Below are 17,435 nucleotides of genomic sequence, written 5' to 3' on the forward strand. Positions count from 1 at the left end.
TCTACCAACCTACTACCACAGGACGGTAGTACCTCCCTGGGTGGTTGCTGTCTACCAACCTACTACCACAGGACGGTAGTACCTCCCTGGGTGGTTGCTGTCTACCAACCTTCTACCACAGGACGGTAGTACCTCCCTGGGTGGTTGCAGTCTACCAACCTTCTACCACAGGACGGTAGTACCTCCCTGGGTGGTTGCTGTCTACCAACCTACTACCACAGGACTGTAGTACCTCCCTGGGTGGTTGTTGTCTACCAACCTACTACCACAGGATGGTAGTACCTCCCTGGGTGGTTGCTGTCTACCAACCTACTACCACAGGACGGTAGTACCTCCCTGGGTGGTTGTCTACCAACCTACTACCACAGGACGGTAGTACCTCCCTGGGTGGTTGCTGTCTACCAACCTACTACCACAGGACGGTAGTACCTCCCTGGGTGGTTGCTGTCTACCAACCTACCACCACAGGACGGTAGTACCTCCCTGGGTGGTTGTTGTCTACCAACCTACTACCACAGGACGGTAGTACCTCCCTGGGTGGTTGTTGTCTACCAACCTACTACCACAGGATGGTAGTACCTCCCTGGGTGGTTGTTGTCTACCAACCTACTACCACAGGACGGTAGTACCTCCCTGGGTGGTTGCTGTCTACCAACCTACTACCACAGGACGGTAGTACCTCCCTGGGTGGTTGTTGTCTACCAACCTACTACCTCAGGACGGTAGTACCTCCCTGGGTGGTTGTTGTCTACCAATCTACTTCCACAGGACGGTAGTACCTCCCTGGGTGGTTGTTGTCTACCAACCTACTACCACAGGACGGTAGTACCTCCCTGGGTGGTTGTTGTCTACCAACCTACTACCACAGGACGGTAGTACCTCCCTGGGTGGTTGCTGTCTACCAACCTACTACCACAGGATGGTAGTACCTCCCTGGGTGGTTGTTGTCTACCAACCTACTACCACAGGAGGGTAGTACCTCCCTGGGTGGTTGTCTACCAATCTACTACCACAGGATGGTAGTACCTCCCTGGGTGGTTGTTGTCTACCAATCTACTACCACAGGATGGTAGTACCTCCCTGGGTGGTTGTTGTCTACCAACCTACTACCACAGGACGGTAGTACCTCCCTGGGTGGTTGCTGTCTACCAACCTACTACCACAGGATGGTAGTACCTCCCTGGGTGGTTGTTGTCTACCAACCTACTACCACAGGATGGTAGTACCTCCCTGGGTGGTTGTTGTCTACCAACCTACTACCACAGGACGGTAGTACCTCCCTGGGTGGTTCTTGTCTGCCAATCTACTACCACAGGATGGTAGTACCTCCCTGGGTGGTTGCTGTCTACCAACCTACTACCACAGGACGGTAGTACCTCCCTGGGTGGTTGCTGTCTACCAACCTACTACCACAGGACGGTAGTACCTCCCTGGGTGGTTGCTGTCTACCAACCTACTACCACAGGATGGTAGTACCTCCCTGGGTGGTTGTTGTCTACCAACCTACTACCACAGGACGGTAGTACCTCCCTGGGTGGTTGCTGTCTACCAACCTACTACCACAGGACGGTAGTACCTCCCTGGGTGGTTGTTGTCTACCAACCTACTACCACAGGACGGTAGTACCTCCCTGGGTGGTTGCTGTCTACCAACCTACTACCACAGGACGGTAGTACCTCCCTGGGTGGTTGTTGTCTACCAACCTACTACCACAGGACGGTAGTACCTCCCTGGGTGGTTGCTGTCTACCAACCTACTACCACAGGACGGTAGTACCTCCCTGGGTGGTTGTTGTCTACCAACCTACTACCACAGGACGGTAGTACCTCCCTGGGTGGTTGTTGTCTACCAACCTACTACCACAGGACGGTAGTACCTCCCTGGGTGGTTGCTGTCTACCAACCTACTACCACAGGACGGTAGTACCTCCCTGGGTGGTTGCTGTCTACCAACCTACTACCACAGGACGGTAGTACCTCCCTGGGTGGTTGTTGTCTACCAACCTACAGCCACAGGACGGTAGTACCTCCCTGGGTGGTTGCTGTCTACCAACCTACTACCACAGGACGGTAGTACCTCCCTGGGTGGTTGCTGTCTACCAACCTACTACCACAGGACGGTAGTACCTCCCTGGGTGGTTGTTGCTGTCTACTAAGCCTACACCACAGGACGGTAGTACCTCCCTGGGTTGCTTGTTCCACCAACCTCTACCAGCCGGACTGGCAGTACCTCCGGGTGGACATGGTCTACAGTTGCCTAACCTCCCTATGTGCCTGGGTCTTGTCTCACCTTCACAGCTGGAGCACGTAGTACCTCCCTGGGTGGTTGCTGTCTCCACCAAACCTACTACCACAGGACGGTATCCTTGGGGGTTGCTGTCTACCCCACCTCCACCTGGGAGGACCTTAGGGTGGTTGCTGTTCACCAACCTACTACCACAGAACGGTGAGTACCTCCTGGGTGGTGTCACCAACCCACTCCGGGCAGGATTGATCTACCAAGGCTACTACCCGTCTACGACTACGTAACAGGGGAATACCTCTCTGGGTGGTTGTCTACCAACCTACTACCACAGGCAGGATTCGAGGGTGGAGTACCTACGAACCTTAACCACAGGATGGTAGTACCTCCCCTTGCTGTCTACCAACCTACTACCACAAGGACGGTAGTATCTCGTGGAGCTGCCTCCAACCTAACAGGACGGTAGGGTATTTCCCCGGTGGTTCCTGGCACCAACCTACTACCACAGGACGGTAGTACCTCCCGGGTGGTTGTCATACCTACACCTCAGGGAGTACCTCCCCGGGTTTGTGCTCCACCAACCTACTACCACAGGATGGTAGTACCTCCCTGGGTGGTTGTTCTCCAACCTCCACCACAGGACAGTAGTTCCTGGCCTTGTTGTTGCGTCACCAACCTCCATACAGGTCGGTAGTACCTCCCTGGGTGGTTGCTGTCTACCAAGCCTACTACCACAGGACGGTAGTACCCGTCCTGGGTGGTTGCTGTCACCTGAACCAGCCTACAGGACATAGTACCTCCTGGGATGGTTGCTGTCTACCAACCTACTAGCCACAGGACGGTAGTACCTTCCCTGGGTGGTTGTTGTCTACCAACCTATCGGACGGTAGTTCCTCCGGTAGCACCTCCCTGGGTGGTTGCTCTCTACCAACCTACTACCACAGGACGGTAGTACCTCCCTGGGTGGTTGTTGTTTACCAACCTACTACCACAGGACGGTAGTACCTCCCTGGGTGGTTGTTGTCTACCAACCTACTACCACAGGACGGTAGTACCTCCCTGGGTGGTTGCTGTCTACCAACCTACTACCACAGGATGGTAGTACCTCCCTGGGTGGTTGCTGTCTACCAACATACTACCACAGGACGGTAGTACCTCCCTGGGTGGTTGTTGTCTACCAACCTACTACCACAGGACGGTAGTACCTCCCTGGGAGGTGGTTGCTGTCTACCAAGCTACTACCACAGGACGGTAGTACCTCTCTGGGTGGTTGCTGTCTACCAACCTACTACCACAGGACGGTAGTACCTCCCTGGGTGGTTGCTGTCTACCAACCTACTACCACAGGACGGTAGTACCTCCCTGGGTGGTTGCTGTCTACCAACCTACTACCACAGGACGGTAGTACCTCCCTGGGTGGTTGCTGTCTACCAACCTACTACCACAGGACGGTAGTACCTCCCTGGGTGGTTGCTGTCTACCAACCTACTACCACAGGACGCTAGTACCTCCCTGGGTGGTTGCTGTCTACCAACCTACTACCACAGGATGGTAGTACCTCCCTGGGTGGTTGCTGTCTACCAACCTACTACCACAGGACGGTAGTACCTCCCTGGGTGGTTGCTGTCTACCAACCTACTACCACAGGATGGTAGTACCTCCCTGGGTGGTTGCTGTCTACCAACCTACTACCACAGGACGGTAGTACCTCCCTGGGTGGTTGCTGTCTACCAACCTACTACCACAGGACGGTAGTACCTCCCTGGGTGGTTGCTGTCTACCAACCTACTACCACAGGATGGTAGTACCTCCCTGGGTGGTTGCTGTCTACCAACCTACTACCACAGGACGGTAGTATCTCCCTGGGTGGTTGCAGTCTACCAACCTTCTACCACAGGACGGTAGTACCTCCCTGGGTGGTTGCAGTCTACCAACCTTCTACCACAGGACGGTAGTACCTCCCTGGGAGGTTGCTGTCTACCAACCTACTACCACAGGACGGTAGTACCTCCCTGGGTGGTTGTTGTCTACCAACCTACTACCACAGGATGGTAGTACCTCCCTGGGTGGTTGCTGTCTACCAACCTACTACCACAGGACGGTAGTACCTCCCTGGGTGGTTGCTGTCTACCATCCTACTACCACAGGACGGTAGTACCTCCCTGGGTGGTTGCTGTCTACGAACCTACTACACAGGACGGTAGTACCTCCCTGGGTGGTTGCTGTCTACCAACCTACTACCACAGGACGGTAGTACCTCCCTGGGTGGTTGCTGTCTACCAACCTACTACCACAGGACGGTAGTACCTCCCTGGGTGGTTGCTGTCTACCAACCTACTACCACAGGACGGTAGTACCTCCCTGGGAGGTTGCTGTCTACCAACCTACTACCACAGGACGGTAGTACCTCCCTGGGTGGTTGTTGTCTACCAACCTACTACCACAGGACGGTAGTACCTCCCTGGGTGGTTGCAGTCTACCAACCTTCTACCACAGGACGGTAGTACCTCCCTGGGAGGTTGCTGTCTACCAACCTACTACCACAGGACGGTAGTACCTCCCTGGGTGGTTGTTGTCTACCAACCTACTACCACAGGATGGTAGTACCTCCCTGGGTGGTTGCTGTCTACCAACCTACTACCACAGGACGGTAGTACCTCCCTGGGTGGTTGATGTCTACCAACCTACTACCACAGGACGGTAGTACCTCCCTGGGTGGTTGCTGTCTACCAACCTACCACTACAGGATGGTAGTACCTCCCTGGGTGGTTGTTGTCTACCAACCTACTACCACAGGACGGTAGTACCTCCCTGGGTGGTTGCTGTCTACAAACCTACCACCACAGGATGGTAGTACCTCCCTGGGTGGTTGTTGTCTACCAACCTACTACCACAGGACGGTAGTACCTCCCTGGGTGGTTGTTGTCTACCAACCTACCACCACAGGATGGTAGTACCTCCCTGGGTGGTTGTTGTCTACCAACCTTCTACCACAGGATGGTAGTACCTCCCTGGGTGGTTGCTGTCTACCAACCTACCACCACAGGATGGTAGTACCTCCCTGGGTGGTTGCTGTCTACCAACCTACTACCACAGGAGGGTAGTACCTCCCTGGGTGGTTGCTGTCTACCAACCTACTACCACAGGACGGTAGTACCTCCCTGGGTGGTTGCTGTCTACCAACCTACCACCACAGGATGGTAGTACCTCCCTGGGTGTTTGCTGTCTACCAACCTACTACCACAGGATGGTAGTACCTCCCTGGGTGGTTGCTGTCTACCAACCTACTACCACATTACGGTAGTACCTCCCTGGGTGGTTGCTGTCTACCAACCTACCACCACAGGATGGTGGTACCTCCCTGGGTGGTTGCTGTCTACCAACCTACTACCACAGGACGGTAGTACCTCCCTGGGTGGTTGCTGTCTACCAACCTACTACCACAGGACGGTAGTACCTCCCTGGGTGGTTGCTGTCTACCAACCTACCACCACAGGATGGTAGTACCTCCCTGGGTGGTTGCTGTCTACCAACCTACTACCACAGGACGGTAGTACCTCCCTGGGTGGTTGCTGTCTACCAACCTACTACCACAGGACGGTAGTACCTCCCTGGGTGGTTGCTGTCTACCAACCTACTACCACAGGACGGTAGTACCTCCCTGGGTGGTTGCTGTCTACCAACCTACTACCACAGGACGGTAGTACCTCCCTGGGAGGTTGCTGTCTTCCAACCTACTACCACAGGACGGTAGTACCTCCCTGGGTGGTTGCTGTCTACCAACCTACTACCACAGGATGGTAGTACCTCCCTGGGTGGTTGCTGTCTACCAACCTACTACCACAGGACGGTAGTACCTCCCTGGGTGGTTGCTGTCTACCAACCTACTACCACAGGACGGTAGTACCTCCCTGGGTGGTTGCTGTCTACCAACCTACTACCACAGGATGGTAGTACCTCCCTGGGTGGTTGTTGTCTACCAACCTACTACCACAGGATGGTAGTACCTCCCTGGGTGGTTGTTGTCTACCAACCTACTACCACAGGACGGTAGTACCTCCCTGGGTGGTTGCTGTCTACCAACCTACTACCACAGGACGGTAGTACCTCCCTGGGTGGTTGTTGTCTACCAACCTACTACCACAGGACGGTAGTACCTCCCTGGGTGGTTGTTGTCTACCAACCTACTACCACAGGACGGTAGTACCTCCCTGGGTGGTTGCTGTCTACCAACCTACTACCACAGGACGGTAGTACCTCCCTGGGTGGTTGCTGTCTACCAACCTACTACCACAGGATGGTAGTACCTCCCTGGGTGGTTGTTGTCTACCAACCTACTACCACAGGATGGTAGTACCTCCCTGGGTGGTTGTTGTCTACCAACCTACTACCACAGGACGGTAGTACCTCCCTGGGTGGTTGCTGTCTACCAACCTACTACCACAGGACGGTAGTACCTCCCTGGGTGGTTGTTGTCTACCAACCTACTACCACAGGACGGTAGTACCTCCCTGGGTGGTTGTTGTCTACCAACCTACTACCACAGGACGGTAGTACCTCCCTGGGTGGTTGCTGTCTACCAACCTACTACCACAGGACGGTAGTACCTCCCTGGGTGGTTGTTGTCTACCAACCTACTACCACAGGACGGTAGTACCTCCCTGGGTGGTTGCTGTCTACCAACCTACTACCACAGGACGGTAGTACCTCCCTGGGAGGTTGCTGTCTACCAACCTACTACCACAGGACGGTAGTACCTCCCTGGGTGGTTGCTGTCTACCAACCTACTACCACAGGACGGTAGTACCTTCCTGGGTGGTTGCTGTCTACCAACCTACTACCACAGGACGGTAGTACCTTCCTGGGTGGTTGCTGTCTACCAACCTACTACCACAGGACGGTAGTACCTCCCTGGGAGGTTGCTGTCTATTATAACACAAGTCTTGATATAAATAATTATATTTTCACTTAGAATCAGGAACAGATTAATTCCATTTTCATTATTCATAGGAGAGAGAGAATAGCTTCAGTATACACATATACTAGCTTTGTTTGAAACACTTTTTTTACCATTTAACATGCAATGATTAATAAGCTGGTTAACTGTGTGTACTAGATTTGTGAAGGCACCAGTACTCAATGTTTCCATAATAGAGGGACCGAATCATGAAATTGTTGTGGTGAGAGACTCAGAGATACCCGGGACTGGACTGCTGACCTACACGGGGCCCATAGCTAACGTTGTCCACTACCTCGCACATGCTCTAAATTTTACGTATGTTGGTAAAACAATATGACATATGCTAATATAAAATTTAGTATTTGAAAAAAAAAATATTGATCACATTGATTATTTCTATAGGAATATGAAAATCAATTTTGAGGCAATCATTAACTATATATACCATTTAGATATAACTTGGAAAATTAAAAATCTTATATATTACAAGAATTTCGTATTATTCAATTTTTTTTAAATCCATGTGTTTCATAGATTATTTTTTGGGGCATATATTCGTGAACATATTTGTCTTAAGCGTAAGAAACTTAATTATGTACAATTTTCTTAAAAAAAAAAAACTCATACTCATGGTCAGGTATAGGTATGTAATGCCTGCTGATAGCACCTATGGCACGAAAGCAGCCGATGGCTCTTGGACAGGCATGGTGGGAATGGTGAACAGGGAGGTAAGTGCAGCATGGTAGCATACATGGGAATGGGTCATTGACATGCATGGTGGGAATGGGAAACAAGGAGTTAGCTACAGTGTGGAAGCAAACATGGGGATTTGTTCCATTCTAGCATTGTGGGTATAATGAGCAGGGAGGCACTAAAGCCGATTGGCATAGTGACAGTTATCTCTCTACGATGGTGGGTATCAACAACTTGACATCACTGTTAGGTTAGGTTTGTCAGGAGACATGACTAGTGTTTCCTGACGCGGGTCTTAGTAACATGACCCACAGCTGGAGCTTTTGGTCATCTGACCGAGGCCTTCCACTGGCATTCAGGTCCACGCCTTTAAAAATTATGATTATTAACAACACGGGAAAATGAACATGAGAGTAATGTATCTGAAGGAACATGAGAGTAATGTTGTATCTGAAGGAACATGAAAGTAATGTTGTATCTGAAGGAACATGAAAGTAATGTTGTATCTGAAGGAACATGAAAGTAATGTTGTATCTGAAGGAACATGAAAGTAATGTTGTGTCTGAAGGAACATGAAAGTAATGTTGTATCTGAAGGAACATGAAAGTAATCTTGTACCTGAAGGAACATGAAAGTAATGTTGTGTCTGAAGGAACATGAGAGTAATGTATCTGAAGGAACATGAAAGTAATGTTGTATCTGAAGGAACATGAAAGTAATGTTGTATCTGAAGGAACATGAAAGTAATGTTGTATCTGAAGGAACATGAAAGTAATGTTGTATCTGAAGGAACATGAAAGTAATGTTGTATCTGAAGGAACATGAAAGTAATGTTGTATCTGAAGGAACATGAAAGTAATGTTGTGTCTGAAGGAACATGAAAGTAATGTTGTATCTGAAGGAACATGAAAGTAATGTTGTGTCTGAAGGAACATGAAAGTAATGTTGTATCTGAAGGAACATGAAAGTAATGTTGTATCTGAAGGAACATGAAAGTAATGTTGTGTCTGAAGGAACATGAAAGTAATGTTGTATCTGAAGGAACATGAAAGTAATGTTGTATCTGAAGGAACATGAAAGTAATGTTGTATCTGAAGGAACATGAAAGTAATGTTGTATCTGAAGGAACATGAAAGTAATGTTGTATCTGAAGGAACATGAAAGTAATGTTGTATCTGAAGGAACATGAAAGTAATGTTGTATCTGAAGGAACATGAAAGTAATGTTGTGTCTGAAGGAACATGAAAGTAATGTTGTATCTGAAGGAACATGAAAGTAATGTTGTACGAGAGTAATGTATCTGAAGGAACATGAAAGTAATGTTGTATCTGAAGGAACATGAAAGTAATGTTGTATCTGAAGGAACATGAAAGTAATGTTGTGTCTGAAGGAACATGAGAGTAATGTATCTGAAGGAACACGAGAGTAATGTATCTGAAGGAACATGAAAGTAATGTTGTATCTGAAGGAACATGAAAGTAATGTTGTATCTGAAGGAACATGAAAGTAATGTTGTATCTGAAGGAACATGAAAGTAATGTTGTATCTGAAGGAACATGAAAGTAATGTTGTATCTGAAGGAACATGAAAGTAATGTTGTGTCTGAAGGAACATGAGAGTAATGTATCTGAAGGAACATGAAAGTAATGTTGTGTCTGAAGGAACACGAGAGTAATGTATCTGAAGGAACATGAAAGTAATGTTGTATCTGAAGAAACATGAAAGTAATGTTGTATCTGAAGGAACACGAGAGTAATGTATCTGAAGGAACATGAAAGTAATGTTGTATCTGAAGGAACATGAAAGTAATGTTGTATCCGAAGGAACATGAAAGTAATGTTGTATCTGAAGGAACATGAAAGTAATGTTGTACCTGAAGGAACATGAGAGTAATGTTGTATCTGAAGGAACATGAGAGTAATGTTGTATCTGAAGGAATATGAGAGTAATGTTGTATCTGAAGGAACATGAGAGTAATGTTGTATCTGAAGGAACATGAGAGTAATGTTGTATCTGAAGGAACATGAGAGTAATGTTGTATCTGAAGGAACATGAGAGTAATGTTGTATCTGAAGGAACATGAGAGTAATGTTGTATCTGAAGGAACATGAAAGTAATGTTGTATCTGAAGGAACATGAAAGTAATGTTGTATCTGAAGGAACATGAAAGTAATGTTGTACCTGAAGGAACATGTATCTGAAGGAACATGAAAGTAATGTTGTGTCTGAAGGAACATGAAAGTAATGTTGTGTCTGAAGGAACATGAAAGTAATGTTGTATCTGAAGGAACATGAAAGTAATGTTGTGTCTGAAGGAACATGAGAGTAATGTATCTGAAGGAACATGAAAGTAATGTTGTGTCTGAAGGAACATGAAAGTAATGTTGTGTCTGAAGGAACATGAGAGTAATGTATCTGAAGGAACATGAAAGTAATGTTGTGTCTGAAGGAACATGAAAGTAATGTTGTAATGTTGTGTCTGAAGGAACATGAGAGTAATGTTGTATCTGAAGGAACATGAAAGTAATGTTGTATCTGAAGGAACATGAAAGTAATGTTGTGTCTGAAGGAACATGAAAGTAATGTTGTGTCTGAAGGAACATGAAAGTAATGTTGTATCTGAAGGAACATGAAAGTAATGTTGTATCTGAAGGAACATGAGAGTAATGTTGTGTGAAGGAACATGTATGTTGTGTCTGAAGGAACATGAAAGTAATGTTGTGTCTGAAGGAACATGAAAGTAATGTTGTATCTGAAGGAACATGAAAGTAATGTTGTGTCTGAAGGAACATGAAAGTAATGTTGTGTCTGAAGGAACATGAGAGTAATGTTGTATCTGAAGGAACATGAAAGTAATGTTGTGTCTGAAGGAACATGAAAGTAATGTTGTGTCTGAAGGAACATGAAAGTAATGTTGTGTCTGAAGGAACATGAGAGTAATGTTGTATCTGAAGGAACATGAAAGTAATGTTGTGTCTGAAGGAACATGTATCTGAAGGAACATGAAAGTAATGTTGTATATGAATGAACATTAAAGTAATGTTGTATCTGAAGGAACATGAGAGTAATGTTGTATCTGAAGGAACATGAAAGTAATGTTGTATCTGAAGGAACATGAAAGTAATGTTGTATCTGAAGGAACATGAAAGTAATGTTGTACCTGAAGGAACATGAGAGTAATGTTGTATCTGAAGGAACATGAGAGTAATGTTGTATCTGAAGGAACATGAGAGTAATGTTGTATCTGAAGGAACACGAGAGTAATGTTGTATCTGAAGGAACATGAGAGTAATGTTGTATCTGAAGGAACATGAGAGAAATGTATCTGAAGGAACACGAGAGTAATGTTGTATCTGAAGGAACATGAGAGTAATGTTGTATCTGAAGGAACATGAGAGTAATGTTGTATCTAAAGGAACATGAAAGTAATGTTGTGTCTGAAGGAACATGAGAGTAATGTTGTGTCTGAAGGAACATGAAAGTAATGTTGTATCTGAAGGAACATGAAAGTAATGTTGTGTCTGAAGGAACATGAAAGTAATGTTGTGTCTGAAGGAACATGAAAGTAATGTTGTATGTATCCGAAGGAACATGAGTAATGTTGTATCTGAAGGAACATGAGAGTAATGTTGTATGTTGTGTCTGAAGGAACTGAAGGAATGTTGTACCTGAAGGAACATGAGAGTAATGTTGTATCTGAAGGAACATGAGAGTAATGTTGTATCTGAAGGAATATGAGAGTAATGTTGTATCTGAAGGAACATGAGAGTAATGTTGTATCTGAAGGAATATGAGAGTAATGTTGTATCTGAAGGAACATGAGAGTAATGTTGTATCTGAAGGAACATGAGAGTAATGTTGTATCTGAAGGAACATGAAAGTAATGTTGTATCTGAAGGAACATGAGAGTAATGTTGTATCTGAAGGAACATGAAAGTAATGTTGTATCTGACGGAAAAATGAAAGAAACTTATATTTTGGTTCATGAATAATGCCACTAATATTCTCACCATTTTAGGTTATTTAAAGAATGAGTAAATCATTTACGATTTTATAAATTTGTTTTATATTTATCTCCTTGTTGCAGTATATTTATTCTGTCCCTCATTCAGCTAATGTGGTTGACAATATATAATGAAAATTTAACTATTCTCTTATTAATTTTACTTTTCAATTCTTCACATGTAAAGATATGGTGAATAATTGCGAGAAAACATTAAGATGAATATAAACAACTCACGAATCCTACACTATCCGTGAATATAGTGAATAATTTAACATTGTCAATGCATCCACCCAGGAAGCAGACATCTCCATAGGACCTCTGAGTATGACTGCAACTCGCACTCAGGCAGTCGACTTCACTTGGCCAGTATTGTTTGATAATACTCGTGTCTTAGCTGGTCAGGGGAAGCTAGAGGTGGACCCGTGGAGCTTCCTGTTACCACTGACACCGATGGTGTGGACAGCTACACTGACCACGCTGCTGCTGCTGCTGCCTGCTGCTATGCTGCTGTCTTATCTATGCTTCTCTCAACAGAGACCTCTATGCTTTATCTGGATCGATAATACTTATAGTTTTCTTCGCATATTATTACAACAAAGTAAGTCCATTTGTTATTTAATAGGTATTTTCATATTTTCTTTCAAATAGAAGAAACTTCTAGCTTTAACATTTGATGATGAATATATTTAAAAATACATAATTTTAAAATTACTGGTAAATATTTCAACGTTTTGTCGATTTCTCTTCAATCAGTGATATCAACACAAACGATGAAATTATTGTGGAGGAAGTTCATATTTGGGGTGTGGATGATGGCCACATTGGTGTTAACTCGGAGTTACTCTGGCAACTTGATGGCTCTCCTGGCAGTGAGACACATCCCACAACCCTTCCAGTCGCTCCGGCAAGTTATCGATGATCCGTCAACAATTATGATATGGCAGAGTGGCTCTATAAACACAGAATATCTTCGGGTATGTTGTTGCATTAGAATTTGTAATTCTGTATGATGTAGTCTGTGTACGTTGGTATTATTTGATCTTTCTTTCAGGTAGAGGTCGTTCTGATAAGAACCTGCCTCGCATGGGCCAGTAGGTCTTCTGCAGTGTTCCTCCATTCTTATGTTCTTATGTTTGATAAGAATTTTAGAACTGTAAAATGTTGTCTGTGTAGGTTATTAGGATTTAGTCTCTGATGTTTAGATGTTATCGAGAGGTTATCTCTGCATGTCAGGATCATTTTTAACATAAAAAATTCCTATAAATCAAGAATGTGTGTTCTTTTACAAAGAAGTTTTGCATAATATTATCATTAGCGAGAAATTAATGACCAGTAAATACTAACCAGTATCAAGTCAAACTTCAAGTCAAGTGCAAATTTAATTTAAATATGTCCCACTTATCCATAATCTAAATACATCATATGAATAATAGATTAAAAGTGTTTTATTTACTTTTTGTTTTCTTACAGAATATAAAATCTGGCATAATCCGAGAAGTGGCTGACCTAGAAGCAAGAGGACGTGTGATGTACATGGCACCTAAAGAGTACAAAACTGTTTTGAACACGTTTGTGAGGCGAGGATCTCACGTCCTCGTAGACGTGGACATAACTCTCAGATATTTAACTGCGCAGGACTTCACAGAAAAAGGTGTTTTGTTTTTTGCTGTTCTTGTTTGTCTGTTCCAGGTTATGGAATACAATGTGAACTCTGCAGGTATTTATAGAGGGAAGAATGAGTGCTACCAGCTGTGTCTACTTATGGCTGAATCCACGTTTAAACTGAGCCTATAATGAGTACAAAGATCTGTTTGAACAACTAGCAAACACTGAAAACAAGAGTAATAATCATTTCTGACAGACAGTTTGGCTCATGATACTACCTTAGCGTCCTCGTCATGCAGGCAGAAAGCCTAATAAAATGTACAATATAAATGGACAAGCAGGTTGTACAAGGATTAAAGTCGGGTAACTTGGTTGTTTACTATGCAAAATATGTCCCGGTTCGATAAATCTGTATTCAGGTGGTGTGTAGGTTCTGGAGTTAGTTACATACAAATACAGTGATAGTACTTCACACAGAAGACAGTAACCTGGTGCACAAAAAAGATTCATGAATAATCAATAATAAGCATTGTACATTGTACATTGGCACACAGTAACCCAGAGCAACACTTCAGCGCCGAATATTTTAACTACTAAAATATAATGAACACAATTTTTTACTGGGGAGGGGAATAAGGAAACTTATGAATACTTATAAAAGAAATAGAGTATAGCAGATCCCGAAGATAAGATAACATAGAAGACTACCAGTCATGACAGAGCCCCTGATTGTTAAACCCTTAGCACCTGGCTCGCTGGTCGGGAGGCAGCCTATATGGGTGTGTGACTTGCGCCGAATAAAATGTAACATACTCTTAGCATGACACAGTAACCCTTGCTTAAAAGATTTGCTTTCTATGAAGTAGTGTTTGAAAGCTACAGAATAAGAGCAAAATAATCTGATAAGTGTAAATCAATCAAATTTGAGATACACAATGAAACTGAACACATCAGTAAAATCTCCACAAGAAACAAACTCAATAAAATGGACATAAACTGACCTAATATCACTGTCACTTTGGAAATAGTAATCAAACAAGTTGATCGATTAAAGGAAAATAAATCCCCGGGCACTTAAAAACCCTGTTTCAAGGGATTTTAAGGAGTGCAAAATGGAACTTTGTGAACCATTAACTAAAAATTCTTAATATATATCTTCAAACAGGTCTAGTGTCTGATATGTAGAAGATGGCTAATGTAATTCAAATTTTTAAAGTAGGTTATAAGTTATTGCTGTCAAATTACCGTCTAATAAGCCTGACCTCAGTTGTTGGCAAATTACTCAAGTCAATTACAGCTAATATAAAACGCCATCTTGATAAGCATAATTTCATCTTTGATATTCAGCAGGGTTCAAGAGGGGACATTCCTGCCTGACTAATTTACCGACTTTCTTCAGTAAAGCATCTGAGGCAGTTGATCATGGTAAAGAAACTATAGAATTTATTTGTACTTTAGTAAAGCTTTTGATACAGTACCACACAATCGACTGTTACAGAAAGCTGTTGCTCTTGGTATTGGGGAAAAATTCCTGTCATAGAAGCATAGACTATATAAATGGGAGCAAATGTGAGTGGGGATCAGTCACAAGTGGCGTTCCTCAAGGATCAGTTTTAGGCCCATTGTTGTTCATAATATACATTAATGATCTTGACGAGGGAATATCAAGTGAAATGAGAAAATTCGCTTACGATACAAAAATAGATAAGATAATTGATTCAGATGAAGATGCCAACGAACTTCAGGAGGAATTAGCCAAGCTCAAGTTATGGTCAGAAAAGTGGCAGATGCAGTTCGATGTAGATAAATGCAAAGTCATGAAGCTCGGGAATGTAAATAACCCTAGCACATATAAGGCAAACAGATACTGAGATTTATTTCAAGTATAAGAAATAGGAGTCCAGAGGTTATACTACAACTCTACACATCATTAATAAGGCCTCACATTAGTCCTCACTCAGTTCTGGTCTCCAAGCTACAGAGTGGATATAAATTTGTTAGAGAACATTCAAAGAATGACAAAATTTATCCATTGCATAAGAAATATTCCATACGAAGAAAGTTTGAAATCCCTTGACATTCATTCTGTTGTAAGACATAGAATGAGGGAAGAAGTTTATGTGGAAGATGGGCATAAATGAAGGAAATATAAATAAGGGTGTGAAAATATCCATTCCAAAATGAACTCGAAATAATGACTCCAAATAGGATAATTTTAGATTTAGAAAGGATATAGGAAAGCATTTTTTTTGGAAATAGAGTAGTCGATGAGTGGACAGTCTATTTAATAGTGTCATTAAAGCTAAATGCTTCGAATAACTTCAAATATTGGTTAGATAATTACATGAGTGAGAGGGTTGTTTAAGAGTGGAACAAATAGATGGGCAGGAATGGTTGGTATTGAGAAAGATCTTCCTTGTATGGGTTAGTAGGCCAACTATAGTGTTTATTCTTATGTTCTTAAGACCCCTGAGTTCATAGATCCCTGATGTTACCCTCGCCCACCTGTCCCTTGACTCTTGCTTGACCACTGATGAGCTACGGAGGGTTAAGGGGCACGTAACTTCCCCCATCTTCCAATAATATTTTCATTTCTCCACTATAATCTACCTTGTCCATAATTACTATTTGTTACAAAAAACGCGATTCTAAAAGCTTAGAGATCTCCAGTGAATACTAGAAAGGACTGCCCTTCTAGCATCCAGCCTGTTACTGGGTTTTCGTAACAAGTAGTCAGTATCCTTGTCCAATTATCCATTAAAATTCAGTATGGTTCAATAGTGCTTTAGGATTACAACTGGAAGGCTACTAACTAGAGAAATTAAAATTTAATAAATTTATTAAGTAGTAAGTTGTCTAGAGGTATATTATCAAATTAAATTAATTACAACAATCAAAATAAAATCAATCTCTCGAGTTCAATATTATTGTGCTGAAAGCACATATCACATTTATAATTCTTAAGTACCGTCAGGTACATTAACATTTAATAAGATATTACAAATATGTACAAGTGTGAGTATGCGTGTAAGTGCTCTTAAGTAGTTAGCTATGTCTCAAGACTTGAATAAGACTTAAACAAGTGACTGACAAAGTCCTCAAATAAACTAACTTCTTGACCGACTGGCAACCCGAACAGTCTGCTTGAACAACAAAGAATGCTAAGCCCAATAGCAATGCAATATCAAGCGACTACGACACAGAATCAGGAACTGGGAAATAATATAACGACACTAAGTAGGGACCATCAGCAGATCCTCCACTAAAGTTACAAAACTCCCAAAATACTGAATCTACGTTCAGCATAGGAAAAACTGTGACTGTGACAATACACAGGAATCAGTACAAAATTAGGTCAGAAGCTATAGCTCGGGACCTGAGATGTTCAGAGTGTCTATGTGACACACAACCTCAGTACAACGTCGTAAATCACTAAGTCTATACAATGTTCTGTGAACAAAGTTCTACAGAACTAACAAGAATAATGAGACAGACAATCTGTCCAACCAGCAAGCGAGTCTCCAGCAGACTGACAATTTCACGAGAGGTGAGGACACCCCCCCCTCGATCACGTGATAGCTACGTGGACAACTGCAGCTCAGAAGCCGGCAGTATAACGAGCGACAAGCGATAATTACAGTAGTTTGACAATCAAGCCTAACTGAGCACATTTTATATACATCCTAACAACATAAGCTAAATAACAATATAACAGTCAAATAATAATATAAAGTCATACATTTACGATTTAGCTATTATCGCAAATATAAGCAATATAAAATTATATGAAAAGATAATATACATTACATATATACATAATAATCATTGTAACCCATTCAGGGGTTGCAACACCCCCCCAACACGACAGAGGGTCGCACTGGGAGTTGCATGAATGTCTATCACATTATTTCTGGTTACTCATATCAATAT

At 43.5% G+C, this 17,435-nt stretch overlaps 1 protein-coding gene across 1 annotated transcript in view; it reads left to right on the plus strand.

Annotated features, from left to right (window-relative positions):
• Positions 1-17,435, plus strand: part of LOC138854997 (glutamate receptor ionotropic, kainate 2-like) — a 52,584-nt gene that overhangs the window by 19,717 nt on the left and 15,432 nt on the right. Inside the window, exons 5-9 of the mRNA XM_070101509.1 lie at positions 7,358-7,516; positions 7,839-7,929; positions 12,195-12,498; positions 12,654-12,874; positions 13,371-13,551. Of these exons, the coding sequence (XP_069957610.1) occupies positions 7,358-7,516; positions 7,839-7,929; positions 12,195-12,498; positions 12,654-12,874; positions 13,371-13,551 (956 nt within the window). The remainder of the gene's footprint in view (positions 1-7,357; positions 7,517-7,838; positions 7,930-12,194; positions 12,499-12,653; positions 12,875-13,370; positions 13,552-17,435) is intronic.

The sequence above is a fragment of the Cherax quadricarinatus genome, chromosome 77 (genome assembly GCF_038502225.1).
Source record: "Cherax quadricarinatus isolate ZL_2023a chromosome 77, ASM3850222v1, whole genome shotgun sequence".
Lineage (NCBI taxonomy): Eukaryota > Metazoa > Arthropoda > Malacostraca > Decapoda > Parastacidae > Cherax > Cherax quadricarinatus.